At 40.5% G+C, this 21,733-nt stretch overlaps 2 protein-coding genes across 3 annotated transcripts; one reads left to right on the top strand and one right to left on the bottom strand.

The window, feature by feature from the left end:
- Positions 1-74: 74 nt before the first annotated feature.
- LOC5516451 (sterol regulatory element-binding protein 1) lies at positions 75-16,103 on the top strand. Its single transcript, XM_032386356.2, has 14 exons — positions 75-234; positions 1,063-1,583; positions 1,962-2,369; positions 2,719-2,988; positions 3,272-3,386; positions 3,613-3,921; positions 4,239-4,504; positions 6,246-6,519; positions 8,836-9,002; positions 9,469-9,631; positions 12,509-12,887; positions 13,185-13,560; positions 14,073-14,205; positions 14,276-16,103. The coding sequence occupies exons 1-14, from the start codon at positions 120-122 to the stop codon at positions 14,491-14,493; spliced, it is 3,714 nt and encodes a 1,237-aa protein (XP_032242247.2). The 5' UTR covers positions 75-119; the 3' UTR covers positions 14,494-16,103.
- Positions 16,013-21,598, bottom strand: LOC5516502 (hemicentin-2). 2 transcript variants are annotated; one of them, XM_001636461.3, is made up of 6 exons: positions 21,393-21,598; positions 20,488-20,551; positions 18,788-19,141; positions 17,989-18,327; positions 17,133-17,453; positions 16,013-16,760 (listed from the first exon to the last, which is right to left on the bottom strand). In XM_001636461.3, exons 2-6 carry the CDS (start codon positions 20,516-20,518, stop codon positions 16,453-16,455), a joined length of 1,353 nt encoding a protein of 450 aa, XP_001636511.2. In that variant the 5' UTR covers positions 20,519-20,551; positions 21,393-21,598; the 3' UTR covers positions 16,013-16,452. The 2 variants fall into 2 exon arrangements, with proteins under 2 accessions (XP_001636511.2, XP_032242250.2); XM_032386359.2 differs by lacking the exon at positions 21,393-21,598 and adding an exon at positions 20,730-20,777.
- Positions 21,599-21,733: the final 135 nt, after the last annotated feature.

The following is a 21,733-nucleotide window of genomic DNA, read 5'->3' on the forward strand; positions in this document are numbered from 1 at the left end:
TATCCCGCGGGAATTACAGAAATTTAAAATGACGCAATGTCATACGATCGAATACGATGATTTGATTGGTCGAAGCAGATCTGCTGAAAAAGAAGCAACAAACGCTAAGGTCTGCCAAAATGGCGGACCAGAGAAATGAGTACTGGTCTTCTATAATGGACAATCCCATACCCGGGTTGGATCAAAACATCAATAGAGATGCGAATATGAGCGAGGCGTTAGATGACTTTGACGGTAAGTGAACTAGGTTGTCTTAATTCTCTGTTTCGTGCTGGTATTTCGAGTTTTTTGACTGATCGTAAGTACACATGTACAACACGTTCGCTTTTGTGTCGGCTCTTTTCGTCCTCCGCTTGCACTTTTTATATTCAGAATCTTTAAATGCTTTAGAAGAATCTAAAAATAGAATATGTGACGGAGACCTATGTGGTTTATCGTTGATGCCTTTCCTAAGAATTTTACCTAAAACTATTGATCTGTGTGTGCATGTCGATAACATCAAAGAAGATCTATTTTACAGCTTACATCTGTACAATGCCAGTGGTACGTAGAAAACAACTCTCTTGAGTTTAAGTGTCAAGCTTGTGTTTTTTGGGTGGTAGGTGTATCAAACGTAAGCATACCACAAACTTAGATTTGAAAGTGTTTATGGTTTTGGAAATTGTTTTATGATTAAACAATTAGTGAATCAGTGAAAATGTACCATCTCATAAAATCCTATTGATTTTGAGTTTGTCATTAACCATAGGCATATGTGTATGTGTAATTGTTAAACTATCTACCAAAGTGATAAGCCATGCATAATACCGTCTTTTCCTGCTTTATCAGTTCTATTATACCCCCTCCCCCTCCCAAAACTTGGAATAGACATCCTTGCGCCCCACGTCAGCTCATGACATGTCATTGTTATAATTGGATTGATTTTAATCTGAATTTATTTTAGTGGATTGCAGAAAATTATTTTCTGAAGTTTCCCTTTGTATTATATATGATATATTTAACAATTTTATCAACTTTTCCCCAAAAAGTATTTTCTTATAATGGATTTAATTCTATTTGTAGACATTGTGTCTTACATCTGCTCCAACCAGAACAATACCTCCATGTCTGAGGATGGATTACTAGCCAACATCAAGACTGAACCAGTAAATAATTTGACACCACCTTATACACCTCCGGATATGATGGACTCCAGCCAAGATGATGTGATGTCAGAAGACATAGATGCATACCTGATGCAATACCAGCATCAGGACCCGATGCTGTCAGCATTTCCATCGCCGCCACATGACAGCTATGCTGAGCAGAAGCCAGTGATCAAACAGGAAGGCCCTGGGTCTCATGTTAGTATTGGGAACCTCAATGCTTCACAGATGCTGCAGCTGTTGCAAGCGGAAAAGATGTTACAAGAACAACAATCCCTGCAGCAGCAGCAACAGTCTTCACACTTGCAACAACAAACTTTACAATCGCAACAGCAGTCTCCACTGCAGCAATCTCAGTTGTCAGACAAGTCATTGGCAGACTTGCTTCAAGAGCCTTCAAAATTGTCAGGACAAAACATTTCCCAAGCTGGACCTCAGGTAAGATACATTACATTGGTAGCAGAGCTGGTATAAAGGTACATTGCTCAAGACATTTTGTGACTGAATAGAATATCTAGTATACAGCAAGGTCTGGGTGCATGCAATTATAAAAAGCTAAAAACTGTTAATAGCATCATTAATTTCTTTTCTCCATTTCTTCAATACATATTAACTTCCACTGATGTGAAAAGTTGGGGTTGCTGGCACTCCTCCTGTCCCCTCCCCCCAAAACTTGCCCACTGCCTATGCATTTAATGCATTATAGTGCAGTACACTGTCTTGTTGCTAGAGATATGTGAAAGGGCCGCTATGTTATCCCAGACTATGCCGCGATAAAGCTTTAGTCATTTTAAAGCCATGTTTTTTTTATTTCAGCAACCACTTCTTGCCAGTAATCAACAGCTTCAAATACTCCAACTGTTGCTGAAATGCCAACAACAGAAGGAACAGCAACAACAAAAAGCACAGATACTTCAACAACAGAAACTTCAGAATGCAACTATGGCAAATCAAACTAGTCAGCTGCAGCAACTATTGAACCAAGTTATCAAGACAACAACAACAACTAGTAATGCAGGCATGCCTACTGTTATGACAGCCATGCCAAGCTCACCGTTGTCTCAGGCTCAGAGTCCAGGCTCGTCAGCTAGCCAGCAGTTCTCACCCAGCCCATCAGCGTCACCTGGAGGGGCGTCAAGCACAACCTTGTCAAATCCTGCCTCACCACAACAGCCTCAGTCACCCAATTTGCTGACAATGTCAACCTTTTCTTCACAATCTCAGGTTTGAACTTTTTTCTCAAATTCCCCAACTACATACAACTACATTCCCCAACTACAACTACAGACAAAAGGCCCAAACTTTTACTAGAAAACTTAATCAAAACTTTTAATTTTTTAATAATTATTACATTATTTGAGAATGGAAATAGAAAATATTATCTAAAAAACAAAAAAGTCTAATCGTTTAATTCCTAGATTTTGTAAAATTCCACAAAAGTAAGATGCATTGCAAGTCAACAAAATGGCTCCTTTAGGACCATAGGACCAGCATGCCGATCAGCGGACACGGGCTGATGCAGCGTTTCGACACATGGAAGTGGTTTTGATTGTTATGTTGTTTTCTTGAACAGGTGATCCATCTCCCGCCGCAAATAGTGAATTCAGACTCCACTGTGCTTCATGTCAAGGCAGCCAATAACGGCAACCAGGTCATTACCATCCCAGTAGTATTTGACCCTTGCAAGATACCCATCGCTCGTGTACCAACCACACCCCCTAAAACTGATATCAACGCCAAAGGTAACCGGTCCAATCACAATGAGATTGAGAAGCGCTACAGGAATAGCATCAACAATAGGATTAATGAGCTGAAGGACCTTGTGTGCGGCCCAGAAACTAAGGTGAGAATGATGCCGTCTAAGGTTTTGTGATAACAGTATAATGTTAAGTGTGGTAGGGGGGGTGTCCTGTGGCTGTGAGAGCCAGGAAACAGTGAAATGTGTAAGGCGAGAATGATTTGATTGCTCATAGAAGGAGGGTAAGGGGTTGTGTGGAGTGGAGTGGAGTAGGGTTGTCAGGTCTGGTGAACAATGATGCTGGCTCTTAGTAGAGTGGTGCGGAATGGTACGATAATAGCAGGATACATGATAGCAATGATCTCTTAATAGAAGTTGCTCTCAACAGATGAACAAGGCAGGCATTTTAAAGAAGGCACTTGACTACATCAGATATCTTCAGAGGGAGAATGGCCGGCTTAAAGAGGAAAACACTGCTCTGAAAGTAGCCCAGCATCAGCAAAGTAAGCTTTCTGTGCCTTACTTTCTAAATATGGTAGTGTCACACAAAATTCTGGTCATGCTACCATGGACAGAGGAACCAGGGGGGGGGGGGGGGGGTGCATTTTACTGGCCAACAGATGCCCAAATTTTAATGCATAGATGCTGAATTGCAAAACATCTTGATTTCACTGCCAGTGTTTTGTCAATGTCTCATTCATTACTGATATAATGATAACCCATTTTTAGATACCATCACAGAGATGATTAAGCTGCAGCAAGACCATAACAAAAGTACAACCCCAACACAAGAGAGCCTGGACGGAAGAAACAGTCCGCAGCAGATGAGCCCAGAGTCTAGTGCCCTCCTCTCGCCGGCATCTATTAGCCCTGTGCCGTCACCAGAGGCCGCCCCACATCCTAAGCCAACCAAGATTGAAGGACTGTCTTTCTCAAGCTGCGGCATGTTGGACAGGACAAGAGTGGCTCTTTGCACTTTCTTATTCTCTTTTCTCCTTATTAGTCCCATAAACTTCCTGCTTCCCCAGCTAGCATCTGGTAAGTGTGATTTATATCCTTCTTTTGCTTTATTTTATGAGTAATGCTGTGTATTATACTGTAAAGCCCTAGGCATTTCCTTTTGCTATGGGTAGGTACAGTACACTTTTTTTCTCATATTTCTTTACTGACTCAATAAGAACAAATCAATAGTCCTTATTTTCAGAAGGTAGAAATTTTAACCACGTAATTTTTCTAGCAAGTAGCCCTATGGATGACTTTACTTGCAGAGGGGGGACCACCAGACCCTGCTTGTTGTCACCTTGTCTATTTACAACCAATGTGACTACTGGTATACATTTCATTTCAATTTTCAGATTCCATCTTGTCTTCAAGTTTTGGTGATTCCCCTAATCCTCATGATGGTACTCGTGTTTTGAACTCAGTCGACGCCCCTTTTGACCCCTTGACAGTGATCTCTTGGGCAGCACTTGTTGCGTTTAAGTGGCTCCTTAACGTAGCACTGCTAATAGGAGTTCTCGTCAAGATTTTTGTGTTTGGAGAGCCTGTTACAAGGCCACATTCAGACAGGTCAACACTCTTCTGGCGACACAAGAACCAAGCAGATCTTGACCTATCAAGAGTGAGTTATTGAATCCCAATAAGTATTAAGGCCTTGCTCACGTTGTTGCGCCATCCTAGCTCAACAAGGAATTTCTCAAAATTTCAATTTATATTTACTGCTATTTCTTAAGTATTGCATTTTTATCCGGAATTAGGGATATAATAGTTTGATTATCGTAGTTTTCAAAAATAGTCATACTATTTTTCTACCCTAATAGAAAACCTCAATATTTTGTTGTCGGAGTATGGACGTTATTTAGTTATTATAGTTAAAATGTGCCGTGTAACATTTAAATGCTGCAAATGTGTTTTGCCTTTTTTGCCTATCGTGCATGTTTTTGCACTTTTTTGTCCTATCGCACACTTTTTTGCCCTATCGTGCACTTTTTCGGCCTATCGCGCGCTTCTATAGAATCCTGCTATAAAAAATTAAAATTTAATCCAGCTTTGGAAAATTCAGATTATGAGAGCTCTTTCATTAAACAATTTAGGCTTCTAAAATTATTTTCGTTATAGAATGTATATTTCTCCATGTTATTAAGTTTGCAATATTCAAACTCGAACGGGGTGAATTCTTGTCTTGCATCAGAAGATGAGAAGCAAGAATTGAAAGTAGACAAATACCCGAGGAGTTTCAAATTATATCAACAGGCTACCAGCAGCCATTTCTTTCTACTGGAATTAAGTCTAGAAAAGTATATATGTTATTCGCACTTGTTTTATATTTCGCTAATGTTCGTAACAGCTGGTTGATATGTTGTCTAGGGATAAAAAATAAGCTTAAATACAGAAAAAAAACTTAATACTGCATAAAAAGCACAATAAAAATGCAGAAAGAGCGCAATGGCAAAATAAGGCAAAAAAGGCAAAAAGGGAAAAAAAGGCAAGAAAGGCGCGATGGGCAAAAAGGGCAACAAAATGCAAAAAGCAAAAGGGCAAAACAAGGTGCGGTGAAGGCAAAAAGGGCAAAATAAGGAAAAAAGGCGCGACATAATTCAACATTTTGTGTTTTCTATCGTTGAAAAAAATTCTAACGCTGCTTATCTCTCTTTATATCGCTCTCTCTATAAAAAAAAAGAAAATTTCAAGTGCATTCCATTTATGACATCAAACTACAAAACAAAAAGTTTCTTTTTTATCAGCAAAAAGATGGAGCAATGTTCATAAAAAATGGGCTTTAAAACGGCCCGTTTTTATGGCACTGTTTTCATTTATATATATCTATTAAATATTTTTTAATGTTTTTGAAATTTTTACTATCTCTAACTTTGGATTCGAGATGCACATTAGACAAACGTTATCCAAATAAAATAAAAAAGTGTGTAGCTTTCTCGAGATCAAAGTTATAATCATAAACCTGGCATTAGAATTTTTGTTACACTCTGATGCGCAACACCGTGCGCAAGGCCTTAACTGTTGAATACCAAAAAGTATTTGGTTGAATACTCATAAGTATTTGTTCATAAAAATTTGAAAACTCTTCAGTTTTTGTATTCCAGTAGTATGTTCTTCTCAGTCAATTAAAAAAAAAACAACTAAATGTCACCAATAAAATATATATGGGAAGAACATGTAATACCCCAATTTGTTCAAAATCTTACTATCATTTATTGTTCTGCCTGTTTGTTTAGTACTAAAAGATGATGTAGAGAAAACTATGATAAAGCTTTCTGCCGCAGGACTATGGGACTTGCAATAGGTATTGCATAGAATATTACTTACAGGAATACTTTTAAACATTCTTGTTTTATGATTTGCAGGGAGACAACATTTCTGCAGCAAGACAGCTAGAAATTTGCTTGCGGGTTCTGGGACGTCCCATGCCAACTTCCAAGCTAGATGTGTTTTGTGGATTTGTGTGGCATTCTCTCAGGCACATCTTGTTCAGGCTTGGTATTGGCACATGGCTGGCCTCAACAGCATGCGGTGTGTTCTTCAGAAAAGCCAGCGAGGATATCCGCAAGGAGTATGACAAGGTTAATGCTCGTGATGCGGCACTTGTCTGCCACAAGCTTCACCAGCTCAGTCTGACAGGTGAATAAACTAGTTTGGTGTTCTTATTCTGGTGTTTTATGGATGCTTACTTATGGGTTTCCAGGGGTCAGCTCAGCCTGACAGGTGAATAAACTAGTTTGGTGTTCTTGTTCTGGTGTTTTACTGATGCTTACTTATGGGTTTCCAGGGGTTAGCTCAGTCTGACAGGTGAATAAACTAGTTTTTTGTTCTTATTCTGGTGTTTTACTGATGCTTACTTATGGGTTTCCAGGGGTCAGCTTAGTCTGACAGGTGAATAAACTAGTTTGGTGTTCTTATTCTGGTGTTTTACTGATGCTTACTTATGGGTTTCCAGGGGTCAGCTCAGTCTGACAGGTGAATAAACTAGTTTTTTGTTCTTATTCTGGTGTTTTACTGATGCTTACTTCTGGGTTTCCAGGGGTTAGCTTAGTCTGACAGGTGAATAAACTAGTTTGGTGTTCTTATTCTGGTGTTTTACTGATGCTTACTTATGGGTTTCCAGGGGTTAGCTCAGCCTGACAGGTGAATAAACTAGTTTGGTGTTCTTATTCTGGTGTTTTACTGATGCTTACTTATGGGTTTCCAGGGGTCAGCTTAGTCTGACAGGTGAATAAACTAGTTTGGTGTTCTTATTCTGGTGTTTTACTGATGCTTACTTATGGGTTTCCAGGGGTTAGCTCAGTCTGACAGGTGAATAAACTAGTTTGGTGTTCTTATTCTGGTGTTTTATGGATGCTTACTTATGGGTTTCCAGGGGTTAGCTCAGTCTGACAGGTGAATAAACTAGTTTTTTGTTCTTATTCTGGTGTTTTACTGATGCTTACTTATGGGTTTCCAGGGGTTAGCTCAGTCTGACAGGTGAATAAACTAGTTTTTTGTTCTTATTCTGGTGTTTTACTGATGCTTACTTATGGGTTTCCAGGGGTTAGCTCAGTCTGACAGGTGAATAAACTAGTTTGGTGTTCTTATTCTGGTGTTTTATGGATGCTTACTTATGGGTTTCCAGGGGTTAGCTCAGTCTGACAGGTGAATAAACTAGTTTTTTGTTCTTATTCTGGTGTTTTACTGATGCTTACTTATGGGTTTCCAGGGGTTAGCTCAGTCTGACAGGTGAATAAACTAGTTTTTTGTTCTTATTCTGGTGTTTTACTGATGCTTACTTATGGGTTTCCAGGGGTTAGCTCAGTCTGACAGGTGAATAAACTAGTTTGGTGTTCTTATTCTGGTGTTTTACTGATGCTTACTTATGGGTTTCCAGGGGTCAGCTTAGTCTGACAGGTGAATAAACTAGTTTGGTGTTTTTATTCTGGTGTTTTACGGATACTTACTTATGGGTTTCCAGGGGTTAGCTTAGTCTGACAGGTGAATAAACTAGTTTGGTGTTCTTATTCTGGTGTTTTACGGATACTTACTTATGGGTTTCCAGGGGTTAGCTCAGCCTGACAGGTGAATAAACTAGTTTGGTGTTCTTATTCTGGTGTTTTACTGATGCTTACTTATGGGTTTCCAGGGGTTAGCTCAGTCTGACAGGTGAATAAACTAGTTTGGTGTTCTTATTCTGGTGTTTTACTGATGCTTACTTATGGGTTTCCAGGGGTTAGCTCAGTCTGACAGGTGAATAAACTAGTTTTTTGTTCTTATTCTGGTGTTTTACTGATGCTTACTTATGGGTTTCCAGGGGTTAGCTCAGTCTGACAGGTGAATAAACTAGTTTGGTGTTCTTATTCTGGTGTTTTACTGATGCTTACTTATGGGTTTCCAGGGGTTAGCTCAGTCTGACAGGTGAATAAACTAGTTTGGTGTTCTTATTCTGGTGTTTTACTGATGCTTACTTATGGGTTTCCAGGGGTTAGCTCAGTCTGACAGGTGAATAAACTAGTTTGGTGTTCTTATTCTGGTGTTTTACTGATGCTTACTTATGGGTTTCCAGGGGTCAGCTTAGTCTGACAGGTGAATAAACTAGTTTGGTGTTCTTATTCTGGTGTTTTTTGGATGCTTACTTATGGGTTTCCAGGGGTCAGCTCTGCCTGACAGGTGAATAAAATAGTTTGGTGTTCTTATTCTGTACAGGGGTTTCATTTTGGCCTAGCAGCCGGTGGATGTTTTATTTACTAATAACTTACCGCCTACTCTAAAACTAAATGAAACCCCTGAGTTTCTGCATAATGTTATGATAAGATATTAAAGGTTGTTATTACAGTGTGAGGATATAATAAGATATTATGGGTTGTTATAACTGTGTGATGATATAATGATAAGATATTATGATTAATTCATGATTTGCTGAGCACTAGAATCTAGGATTTTTATTGTTCTTGACATGGTTTATTTCAGGCTATGTGCCAAGAGGCTACTGGCGCTCAAGCGTACTTGGCCTCTCTGCTATCAATCTGGCTGAGACTGCGGGTAGTTACATCAGTGCCCAAGTCAAGGCCCAGATGTATGTGACAGCTGCTGTTCAGATCAGGTCTGCATTACCAGAAGGGCTACACTTTGTTGCTGTAAGTATTTACCCTTTGCCATATGGAACTTGAACTTCCTAAACTCAAGGACATGGGCTGTCTTTGAGGTGTTGGAATTTGAGCGCAAGAGCAAGGATTTGGCTGCGTTTGCTTATAGCCTGCTTGCAAGTATTTGCAGCTCTTTTTCTCACCAAACTGCTTAGGCTTTATTGTCAGTTATATTTGCTTTCAAAAGTTTATAAGATGGCTTGAGCTAACTTGGCCTTGCTTTTGCATTCAAATTCCATCATCTGTAAAACAACTCAATATAATGGAAATCTTCACAAGGAATCACTTATCCTTTTTGTTCAACCAAATGTGGATAGTTTTTTTTTCAGTATAAAAGTTTGATTTTCATTGCATATATGCAGTATGTTTCACAAATATCAACTCATATTTTAATTGAGTCTAGAGAAACAAGGAGGAGTTAGTTGCCTTTAGTGACTATTTGTTGTTGTTTTTTAAGCGCTACTTCCTTCTCCGTGCAAGGGACACTTTAACAGCAAACGGGGCTACCATCCCTCCCTCCATGCAGTGGCTCTTCACACCTCAGGGACACAGGTTTTTCGTCAGCAGCAGCTGGTCTTGCAAGGGCGGGGACAGTATGTGGGCCAGTGTTGCAAACCATGGTGAGTGTGGGGTTAGCGTGGGCAAGGGACTGAAAAAATTCATCACCCTATTGCAAATCTTGCACGCTTTCAGAGAACAACCTTTTATTTGGCTAAGCCAATCATTTTTTACCTTAAGTGAGCTTCCAGTCAATCCAAGGCGGTTAATCGTTGACCTCATGAGTCAGGTGATCAATTTAGCTCCCTGTTTTCCTGATCCATTCATATTGGTTACCCAGAGTGCTCTTTGTTTCCATCATCTAGTCATATTGGTTACCCAGAGAGCGTCTTTGGCTGCTCTTTGTTTCCATCATCTAGTCATATTGGTTACCCAGAGAGCGTCTTTGGCTGCTCTTTGTTTCCATCATCCAGTCATATTGGTTACCCAGAGAGCGTCTTTGGCTGCTCTTTGTTTCCATCATCTAGTCATATTGGTTACCCAGAGAGCGTCTTTGGCTGCTCTTTGTTTCCATCATCCATTCATATTGGTTACCCAGAGAGCGTCTTTGGCTGCTCTTTGTTTCCATCATCCAGTCATATTGGTTACCCAGAGAGCGTCTTTGGCTGCTCTTTGTTTCCATCATCTAGTCATATTGGTTACCCAGAGAGCGTCTTTGGCTGCTCTTTGTTTCCATCATCCAGTCATATTGGTTACCCAGAGAGCGTCTTTGGCTGCTCTTTGTTTCCATCATCTAGTCATATTGGTTACCCAGAGAGCGTCTTTGGCTGCTCTTTGTTTCCATCATCCAGTCATATTGGTTACCCAGAGAGCGTCTTTGGCTGCTCTTTGTTTCCATCATCTAGTCATATTGGTTACCCAGAGAGCGTCTTTGGCTGCTCTTTGTTTCCATCATCTAGTCATATTGGTTACCCAGAGAGCGTCTTTGGCTGCTCTTTGTTTCCATCATCCAGTCATATTGGTTACCCAGAGAGCGTCTTTGGCTGCTCTTTGTTTCCATCATCTAGTCATATTGGTTACCCAGAGAGCGTCTTTGGCTGCTCTTTGTTTCCATCATCCATTCATATTGGTTACCCAGAGAGCGTCTTTGGCTGCTCTTTGTTTCCATCATCCATTCATATTGGTTACCCAGAGAGCGTCTTTGGCTGCTCTTTGTTTCCATCATCCAGTCATATTGGTTACCCAGAGAGCGTCTTTGGCTGCTCTTTGTTTCCATCATCTAGTCATATTGGTTACCCAGAGAGCGTCTTTGGCTGCTCTTTGTTTCCATCATCTAGTCATATTGGTTACCCAGAGAGCGTCTTTGGCTGCTCTTTGTTTCCATCATTTAGTCATATTGGTTACCCAGAGAACGTCTTTGGCTGCTCTTTGTTTCCATCATCCAGTCATATTGGATACCCAGAGAGCGTCTTTGGCTGCTCTTTGTTTCCATCATCTAGTCATATTGGTTACCCAGAGAGCGTCTTTGGCTGCTCTTTGTTTCCATCATCCATTCATATTGGTTACCCAGAGAGCGTCTTTGGCTGCTCTTTGTTTCCATCATCCAGTCATATTGGATACCCAGAGAGCGTCTTTGGCTGCTCTTTGTTTCCATCATCTAGTCATATTGGTTACCCAGAGAGCGTCTTTGGCTGCTCTTTGTTTCCATCATCCAGTCATATTGGATACCCAGAGAGCGTCTTTGGCTGCTCTTTGTTTCCATCATCCAGTCATATTGGTTACCCAGAGAGCGTCTTTGGCTGCTCTTTGTTTCCATCATCCAGTCATATTGGTTACCCAGAGAGCGTCTTTGGCTGCTCTTTGTTTCCATCATCCAGTCATATTGGTTACCCAGAGAGCGTCTTTGGCTGCTCTTTGTTTCCATCATCTAGTCATATTGGTTACCCAGAGAGCGTCTTTGGCTGCTCTTTGTTTCCATCATCTAGTCATATTGGTTACCCAGAGAGCGTCTTTGGCTGCTCTTTGTTTCCATCATTTAGTCATATTGGTTACCCAGAGAGCGTCTTTGGCTGCTCTTTGTTTCCATCATCTAGTCATATTGGTTACCCAGAGAGCGTCTTTGGCTGCTCTTTGTTTCCATCATCCAGTCATATTGGTTACCCAGAGAGCGTCTTTGGCTGCTCTTTGTTTCCATCATCCAGTCATATTGGTTACCCAGAGAGCGTCTTTGGCTGCTCTTTGTTTCCATCATCTAGTCATATTGGTTACCCAGAGAGCGTCTTTGGCTGCTCTTTGTTTCCATCATCTAGTCATATTGGTTACCCAGAGAGCGTCTTTGGCTGCTCTTTGTTTCCATCATCTAGTCATATTGGTTACCCAGAGAGCGTCTTTGGCTGCTCTTTGTTTCCATCATCTAGTCATATTGGTTACCCAGAGAGCGTCTTTGGCTGCTCTTTGTTTCCATCATCTAGTCATATTGGTTACCCAGAGAGCGTCTTTGGCTGCTCTTTGTTTCCATCATCCAGTCATATTGGTTACCCAGAGAGCGTCTTTGGCTGCTCTTTGTTTCCATCATCCAGTCATATTGGTTACCCAGAGAGCGTCTTTGGCTGCTCTTTGTTTCCATCATCCAGTCATATTGGTTACCCAGAGAGCGTCTTTGGCTGCTCTTTGTTTCCATCATCCAGTCATATTGGTTACCCAGAGAGCGTCTTTGGCTGCTCTTTGTTTCCATCATCCAGTCATATTGGTTACCCAGATAGGGTATCTTTTGCGGCCTGTGCTTAAACAAATCAAGATTTCTCCTGGTACTGTATACATTTATGTTATAACATGTTCTATATACTCGGAGGGGGGAAGGGGGGTCTATCATGCCTCCTCTGGTTTGGCCTCTGACCCCAAACCCTGCATGGGAAATAAAGGTAACACTTAGAGTTCAGCAAGCCTATAGCCTGCAGTGTAATAATCCACACTAATAATAATCCACATCTATTTAACAGCCGACCCTGTTGCTCATGTTAGCCAAGCATTCCGAGAGCAGATGCTGAAAGAAGCACTAACTGCCATTGCCTTACCCAAAGATACCCTGCCTAATAAAGATGCTAACACCCAGGACACAACAGGAAGCTGGGTAGACGGCCTGAACTTCCTTGACATCCTACACGTCTGCGCTGAGGTCACAGAGGAACCAAAGGAGGGTCCTGCCAATGGCCTCGTGGGTAGCATGGGGGCGGGGTGTGGCCGTAATGGTGATGAGGTGGCCAGGTGGTGGGCAGCTGTGGGGTCGGTGGCGGTGCACTGGTTTCGTGGTGAAGATGAGGCTGCTGAGAGGTTCTATAACACTGTGGGAAGTGTGCCCAAGTGCCTTTGGAATGCTGAGTAAGTCTATTGACTCAAATCAGATGTCAAAAATTTGGCTAAAATTTGTTTAAATTCAACTCCATTGACCTTACAGGAAAGCAAAGAAAAGTATTGAGTGTAAAATTGCCTGTTTTTGCCATCCAAAGTGATTTTGTATTTTCATGATCTTGCTACCGCACTTTTACTCTCGTACGGTTCCAAATGTACCTATACTACATTTTTATAAACACATTTTGTTTTAGTTTATACTAATATTCAAACCATTTAAAGTCACACCCAATATTTGAACCCCTTTTTCAAATCCCTGGTTTTTAGAGACCCTGTAGCTAACTGCAGAGAGCCTATTGCAAAAGCCTTGCTTCGGGCATTCAAGGCAAGAAAAGAAATTCTCAACTCCAAGCATCTCACACCCGAAAAGGCAGAAGAATGCCGTCAGCTCTGCAACAAGTCTGGCATGCACCTCCGCGAGAGCATCAGCCTGGCTTCCTATCAATCTGCAAGTAAGCTACGTCAACTTGCCCAGCTCCTTTGCTGTGATTGGCTGTTGGCGACACGAACCGACATCTGGGAATCCAATAACAAGCCAGATGTTCAGCACAAGGTCATAGACTCTGTAGGACTGGCGGCATTCCAGCACGACCTTGAAAGTCTGAGGAAAATAACACATGATCTTCAGGCGGCTCTACCTAGGGTGAATATTTGGAAACTTATGTTAATCTTATTAGCCTTTTGCCACAAGGTAACTATTCAAAAAAGGAATAAGAAAATAATCAAATCCTACACTACAAACAAACAAACCAAGGAAAATATCTTAAATTTATTTTAATACAGGACGGACATAGTGTGATGTTCAGTTTAGGAGATGAATGTGCATTTGCACTCAAACTGTTAATTTTATTCAGCTTGGTTGAAGGAAAAATAATTACCAGTACTTTATTTTCACAGTTTTCTCTCCAGATTCATTGAAAATATTTTGATTGTTATATTATACCATTTATCTTGCTGCTTTTTCTAGAGGTCATAAGGTATATTTTGTAATTATAAAGTATTCAAAAACTGTAAAATGAAAATTAGATATGATTATAAATTAGATGATCTGTGTGCAGTAGATAGTCAAACATCCTTACAAAAAATGTTTGATACAACTGCCCCGAACTTGCATGAAACACATTGAATGATATTACCATGGAATTATTCTTGCAGATGTATCTTTATGAAGCAGTAGCTCGACTCATGGCTGGTGCCAACCCCACCCAGACACAGCAGCTGTTGCAGAGAACAACACTTCGGCAACGAATTGTTGTTAGTAAGGATGATTATTGTTATAACCACACAGGTAAGCTACTGTTCAATTCAATCAGATGAAACAAATCACTCTGTTTACTAATTTTTTGTACTTAAAACAGAAGAACTAGAGGAGTGTGTGACAGGCGGGCGTGAACGTGCCACTGCGTTACTGATGGCATGTCGACACCTCCCCAACCCCTTTCTGTCTGCCCCAGGCCAGCGCAAAGGCATGCTTCTGGAGGCAGCAAGCTGCTTGGAGAAGATGGGCGACAAGCGGACGCTCAAAGACTGTCACCAGTTATTGCTTCAACTAGGTACCGTCTCTGCTGCTGACTGATAGAAATAGACACAGCTACAATCACACAGTCTGCCGCCAACTGATAGCAATAGGACCAGCTACAATCACACTACAGTCTGCCACCAACTGATAGCAATAGGACCAGCTACTATCAGACTTGTAGAAAAGTAGATCACCAGGCAAATACAGCATATTTGGTATCTACACTCATAGCATCCTGACTCATTGCAGTCAGCCCTGTGATTACAGCAATAGTCTATGGTATTGTCTTGTGAATTGGTGAGTTCAGTAGGGTTGTTGCAGCTTTTCTTAGACGTGGAGATTTTGCAGATCTGGTTGCAGATAACAATATTTTCTACATTTGGTCACAGAACCCCCACACAACAAAACTGTTTGACCATTCCAGATCTGAAGCCATAGGGTAGCCCCCTCCCTCCCAAGGACTCTCAACTAAAGAAACTATAATACCACTGCAACCTAGGATGGGTACATTTTGTTTCTCTGAGATAAATGAAATGCTAGAGGAAGAGGGCCCACCCCCTTTCCCACCCAGCCCTGTAATATAATATGTGTCTCAATTGCAATAATTATGCAACTAAACAGTCCATGGTACTGTGTTGTGAATCGGTGTCTTTAGTAGGGTTGTTGCAGTAGGATTTAGCTCTTCTTAGACATGGAGATTTTGTAGATCTGGTTGCAGATAACAATATTTATAGTTAAGAGTCTGTATGGTACATATTCTAAGAACGCATTCTTAGTATTGTAACTTGGATAAGACCTGATTGAAAAGCTTTGTAAGTGTATTGTGCTGTCAGCAAGTGTTGTTTTAAAATGTTTATAATATTTACGTCACTATTTAGCTATGCATCTTGCAAGGTGGAGAGGCGTCAGTTCTGCTACGTTGGTGATGTCAGGCATCATACATCCATTTATCTTAGTGTCAGATACATAATGACGCTCTAGAGTGCATGGATTTAACCCATGAAACTATCACAGAATATTATTACAAAATGTTTACTCTAAAATAACTTGATTTTCTACTTGACTGTAGAGGTTCTTACCATCTTCATCATTAATCACATTTTTAAATTAAATCTCTGCCAAAATTTTACAGCAATTCAACTGTTTTGGGTTTGATGTGTGCTCTCTATTTCTTTATTTATCAGCGATATTGTATTTCATATTTTTTTTTAATTTAAATATGAGAATTATTTGTATGTAAAAATGCCTCTACATTAATATTCAAATTGCTTTTTGTTTGAAACAATTCTTGATTAACACTACATAATTCCCTCACATTTCTTTACGCAGGGATAAAGGTGGGTTTAAATGTAGACGCCTAACCTTTCAGTGCCAGTGAGTAAAAGGATCTAACATAAAAACATGCAACAAAGTCTTGATTTTTCTTGTTTTATGGATGTTCACGTCATGTGTGCCCCAACTTGGGTATATTCCACAATTTCTTTCATTAATTTATTCTGTACTTTGTAGGTTTAGTTGTCAATGAACTGCTTTAGTCAGTTTGTAAAATCATTCTGGTACATCAAGACAAGAATGCTTATATGAAACATTACTTTACTTAAAAAAGTTGATAATTATACATAATGATGTTTTGTAGAAACTGAAATAAACATAATCAATAATGATCACCATCTGGTTATATATGACTATGTACTGTACAATTTAGAAAATCTCTATCAAACAATCTAAACGGTTCGTTTTTCTTGACTGGTCAGCTTGGATCCTCATCAGAAACAGAAATTGGCTGTGTTGATGATCCGTTTTGTCTACCAGTTAACTACCGAAAACTGAGATATACACTAAATAAATTGATGACCAGGAGACAATGCTAAACCATGGGGCTGTTTATTTGCTTGGATTTGTTTTGCAATTACCTAATGCCTTTAAAAGGTGAGAACCATACTATGTACTGTATCAGAGCCCACATCTTGTTTCACTACTGCCTGTAGAATGCATTCTATCAGAGTCCATCTTATTTCACCACTTCCTGTAGAATGCTATAGCAATACTATCAGAGCCCATCTTGTTGGTAACAGTTAGTCTAAACAATGCTCCAATAGAAATGAAGTCAGGTACTGCGACAATGTTATCTGCAGTATACTCCTTTCCAAATACTCTCCAGTCATCTTGCTTGGGTATGTAGTTATAATCAAATACGGGAATAAACTCCCATTTGAATCCTGGGGTAGGGTAACCAGTGTGCTTTAGGAACACAGTTATACTTGTAGGACCAGGAGGTCGGAAGATTCTTGTAGGAGTCTTGTCTCTGTCTATCTCAGGGGCATCTAGAAGGACCCAAAAATCTTATTCAGTTGACAGATTGATATGCCCAGATGTGAGAATTTCAGATGTGCCCACATTTTGGTTGAGGAACCCCTACACAATAACACTGTTTGACCATTCCAGATCTGAAGCAATAGGTTAGCCCCCTCCCTCCCAAGGACTCTCAACTAAAGAAACTATAATACCACTGCAACCTAGGATGGGTTCATTTTGTTTCTCTGAGATAAATGAAATGCTAGAGGAAGAGGGCGCACCCCCTTTAACACCCAGCCCCGCAGCAACCTGAAGATTGGCCATGACTTGAAAAAAGATCTGTAATCTATGTCTCAATTGTAGTAATTATGCTACTTAACATTTTTAAGGATCAGACTTACGTGGGACTTTGATGGAAAAGTCTTTCTGCCCGATACCATAGGAATTGGTTGCAATGCAACTGAACATTCCATTGTGGTAGCTCACATCAGGTCGCTCTACTATGATACCATCTGTAGCTTGGATGAAATCCTCATCAGTGCATCTTTCAATGTGGATACGGGTGCAGAGTTTAATAAACATTGCCTTCTGCATATGTGGGGTATATTTCCACTTGATTGTGGGTTTAGGGTAACCATTAGGCTTACATCCGAGGAAGACTGGGGTATTGGGCGCGGCCGTGATGGTTTCTGAGTTGGTGCTGAATACCGGTGCAGTGGGGTCTGGATGATAATACAAACAATTGACTGATTATATATATATATATATATATATATATATATATATATATATATGGATAAAAATATAAAATACCATCACAGGATCATAATGAGAAACATAGTTGGACATTTTTTTAAGCATAAGGGATTTTTCAAAGGCACAGAAAAGCTTATCCAAAAGTAGTCTTCAAAGCTTGAAAACCTTGGAGTAACATTATTACCAGTAAGACAAGGCCGTAGCAGAGGATGGGGCGCTGGGGGCACTTTACTCCCCTCCCCAATATTTTCAAGAATTATAAGGGGGCTTGGCTGTGCCCCCAATGTTTTCTTAATGTTTCTGTATCATGGACCCCACCCCCCCAAAAAAATAATAATTTGAGGCCGGCTATGGAAGGGAATTTTTGTTAGATATGGATTTCACTCAAGGGCATTTTGCTAGGTTATGGCTTTATTAGAAACCCTACCTTATAATATTACCACAGATGAACCTCTGTGCCATATACCATAAAAATAACCTCCAGCTATTTGTCAGACTCACCTGTTACAACTAGATGGTTATTCCTGTACAGATATTCAAACGGTTTTCCTAGACTGCATTCGTAATGACCGCTCTCAGCAACCTGGGCGTTGACAATGGTGAGAGTGCTTTTGGTTATTGTGACATTAATGGATCCATAACCAGCACTTTCTGTGACGCTAGACACATGGTATTTGTTAGAGTGCTGAATCATCTGCTTCTGTGACGGGTCTTCATTGGTTGGGTAATAGAACCACTTAATGCGCTGATTGGCAGTAGTTTCGCATGATATCCTAACATCACTGCCTGACACTTTGCGTTCCAGAAGGACCTCTGGGGACATTACCAGACTTGGGGAAGCTGGAAGTTTTGGCGGAAAGTTAGCAGGAAAGTTTGTTTTGAATTTCTAATTTAAAAATAGTTTCTGTCAAGGGTGAATCAAGGGGTGGGCTGAGCAGTGTGTTTCTGATATTGTGCTAGAATGTTTCCAGAGCACGAGTTTGTTATGTTTTGTGTTTTTAAGTGAGAGTTGTGGAGAGTTTCCCTATAGTTTTGGTTCCAAAACCAGCATATTTTGTGTGTGTGTGTCCCCCGCGACATTTAGCTGATATCCACATTAATCCCCTCTCTCCTTAACCTGTACCCTGAATCTGCCCCTGAACATGAACAGGGGGTGGATAGCCACACACCTCACCCTCCTAGATACGACCTTGAATGGGGGTAGTAGTAGTAGTAGCAGCAGCAGCAGCAGCATCATCATCATCGTCATCATTATTATTATTAATTGGGCAGTCAATTATGCGTTATGATCATCACTTACCAGAAATGATAACAACAAAATCCCTGGTGATTTCTTGTTTGCTATCACTCAGAGCTCTACACTGATAGAACCCTATGTCTTCCAGAGTGACTTTGAGCACGGTGAATTTCCCGGGCTTTTTCTTGTTCACTTTTCCTTCCTGTTCAGGAACCTGCCTGAAGGTATCAGAAGGTCTCATCCTGTGCCACAGGGTGACCACAACTGAGCGCTCGTTCGTATCGCAGTCTAAGCTGACATCTGAGTCTAAGCGAACTGCGTAGACTGTTGGGTTTTTGTACTTGCTGCCCATGGCCTCGAGGAATTGCATTGCTTGTTGGGTTGGGGCGCCCAATGCGCACTGAGGAACAAGGAGGCCTGAAAAGTAAATATTGATAATAAACTATTTAGATAGACCATTATATATGAATTAAGAATTATATGAAATAAAAAGTACATGGACACGGTATAAAATGTTTAACACCGATATGTACAGGACCCGAAATGATCCCAGGACCCGAAACGATCCCAGGACCCGAAATGATCCCCAAAAGTACCCCAACTGATCCCTGGACCCGAAACGATACCGAGGAGTCCCCGAAATCAACCCCACGGAATTGCGGTAATGGACAAAGGGAAAGCAGAAGAAAGCACTTCCAATTATTAAAGCATAATTAAGGGTTGACAGCGAATCTATTTCTAAATAATATGACTTAAAGAACTTAAATTCCAATACAATACTTCTATTTATTACATTGCCCCGGCGGTAAACCCATAAACAGAGTCCAAAACAAATACACAACTTTTAATTGCTACTGAAAGGAGTACAACATAAACATAGCACAGCCAAAGCACAGCCTTGCTCAGAACAACCAAACTTTTGACCTTCGAAATATTTGCAGTTCCAACACATGACTCTTACACTATAAATCTCGTTTCCGGTAAACATCACCCCTAAAAATCTATATTCATTTGACAACCAAACGTGTTTTTCACACGAGCGAATATTTACTGACAGCCGGTTTGGCCGAGAAGATGGAATGACAAAAGCACACTGAGTAATGCACTCGAACAACCCTTTTACTACAAAATATTAAGAGATGTGGCTTTTATTGAAAGCAATATGTGAGTTTTGAATTTCCTTATGTAGTAGTGCGTACACCACTGCATGATTTCTCTCTATCTCTCTTGTCTTTCATTCACCGAACACAAAAAAACATTTTCCTACGGGAAAGCAGAGGCATGTCTAATCTGTGGAGACATTTATGGCTTGTTATGTATAAATTATTTATTCACGCCTGGTTCTTCAAATTACCATCACGGGAATTTGACCCCAATTGCTGACTCAACCAAGCTGTCGAAAGCTGTATTTCCCGCGCAGTCGTATAAAAAAATCTTAATACTATGGTTTTAGTTAATTCAAATTTCTGGATAGTAACAAAAATGACGCTAAAATGTTTCATATGTTTTTTAAAACTGAAAGCCAATCCTTCCACATTCCTTTTGTTTGTCCATTACTGCAATTCCTTGGGGTTCATTTCGGGGACTCTTGGGGATCGTTTCGGGTCCCGGGATCAGTTGGGGTACTTTTGGGGATTATTTCGGGTCCTGGGATCGTTTCGGGTCCTGGGATCATTTCGGGTCCTGTACAGATACTTTTTACCTATTCTAACCAGGGTCACAACACATCAAGAACGTCCATTACGTTTCTTTACGTTTCTTACCTAAAATGATCAGAATTCTTGCCGACTGCATCTTTCCTTCAAGGAATCAAAACAAATGCAAGATCTGCGGATGGAAGCAAGGGTTTTACATTGTAGGAATGGTGATAATCAAATCACTGAATCAAAACACGTGTTAAATCGCAATGGTCCAACTACTGGAATAACTTTCAAACCGAAACAAAAGAAAGGATTCGAGCATAGGGACCGTTACTTTTGAATAAAAAAAATAAAAACACCACTACCTGCAATAAACTCGGATAGACAAAAGACATGACAATAAAACGCGGCCATGTGCGCAATTGACAAGATAAGCACTTGAATGGCCCCCGGGGAATAAGAAACCATTCAAGTGCACGTGTGGCTATGAACAGACGAATATATTTCTTACGGAAATTTCTAGTCTACATTAAGCTTGTCGTACTACACACCGGGTCATGCATTCCGGAAGTGCTGTGATTGGCTTGAATTCGATTGACTGGCATGTCATTTGTCCGACATTACAACTACATTACAACTTTTATCCGTTAGTAATTTTTTTTTCTCCAAATTACAATGAGCTATTTCACGGGAAAACATATTTTTAAGTATCACACACTTATCACAAAGCCTCTCTATTTTTGCGTGTAAATATGTAGATGAGGATATGGAATTTGGAGCTCAGCCCATACAGGCATGAAAATGTAATCGGAAACTACATCCAAAAAGTAACACATATTCTCAAATGCATACGGAAGATCCAGAAAAGATGGTTTAATTAACGCAGTGCAAATCCCTATAAACGCTCGCCCATGGAAATCAGAGCGAAGTTTGCGCTTGATTAGCCCCAGATCTAACCATCCGAATAACAAACACGATGAACCCCAGATCTAACCATCAGAATAACAAACACGCATCCTACAACTCACCTCACAATTACGAGCGGGATGGATCTCGTCTTCCGTGCTCCGGTGTTCTCTTGTGTTTTTTTTTGTTGTCGTTCAGATCGTGTCTTCGTTTTGTTTCCACGCTCCGGTTTCGAGGATGTTTATGTGCAGCGATAGCTAATACGTTTGAACATCATAGTAGCCCCGTGTAACCTCAGACCGTGTACGTGTGACGTCACAGGAGGCGTGTCCTTAGGGATAAATTTGGCCGGTTTTTCAGACCCGTCGTCATACGAGAGAGTATATCAAACGCGCCCGAAAATCAGATCGGGCTGAACTAGGATATGATAGTCTCGTGCGCCCTTTTTAGCATAAATGTATGT

The sequence above is a fragment of the Nematostella vectensis genome, chromosome 10, assembly GCF_932526225.1.
Source record: "Nematostella vectensis chromosome 10, jaNemVect1.1, whole genome shotgun sequence".
NCBI lineage: Eukaryota > Metazoa > Cnidaria > Anthozoa > Actiniaria > Edwardsiidae > Nematostella > Nematostella vectensis.

Coding starts and splice junctions, on each gene's coding strand:
- LOC5516451 (XM_032386356.2), top strand. CDS start 120: ATGGCGGACCAGAGAAATGAGTACTGGTCTTCTATAATGGACAATCCC. Junction 3,387..3,612: donor AGTAGCCCAGCATCAGCAAA/GTAAGCTTTCTG, acceptor ACCCATTTTTAG/ATACCATCACAGAGATGATT. Junction 13,561..14,072: donor TTCAGGCGGCTCTACCTAGG/GTGAATATTTGG, acceptor TTATTCTTGCAG/ATGTATCTTTATGAAGCAGT.
- LOC5516502 (XM_001636461.3), bottom strand. CDS start 20,518: ATGCAGTCGGCAAGAATTCTGATCATTTTAG. Junction 19,142..20,487: donor AAGAATTCTGATCATTTTAG/GTAAGAAACGTA, acceptor TTTACTTTTCAG/GCCTCCTTGTTCCTCAGTGC. Junction 18,328..18,787: donor TTTTGTTGTTATCATTTCTG/GTAAGTGATGAT, acceptor CAAAACTTCCAG/CTTCCCCAAGTCTGGTAATG.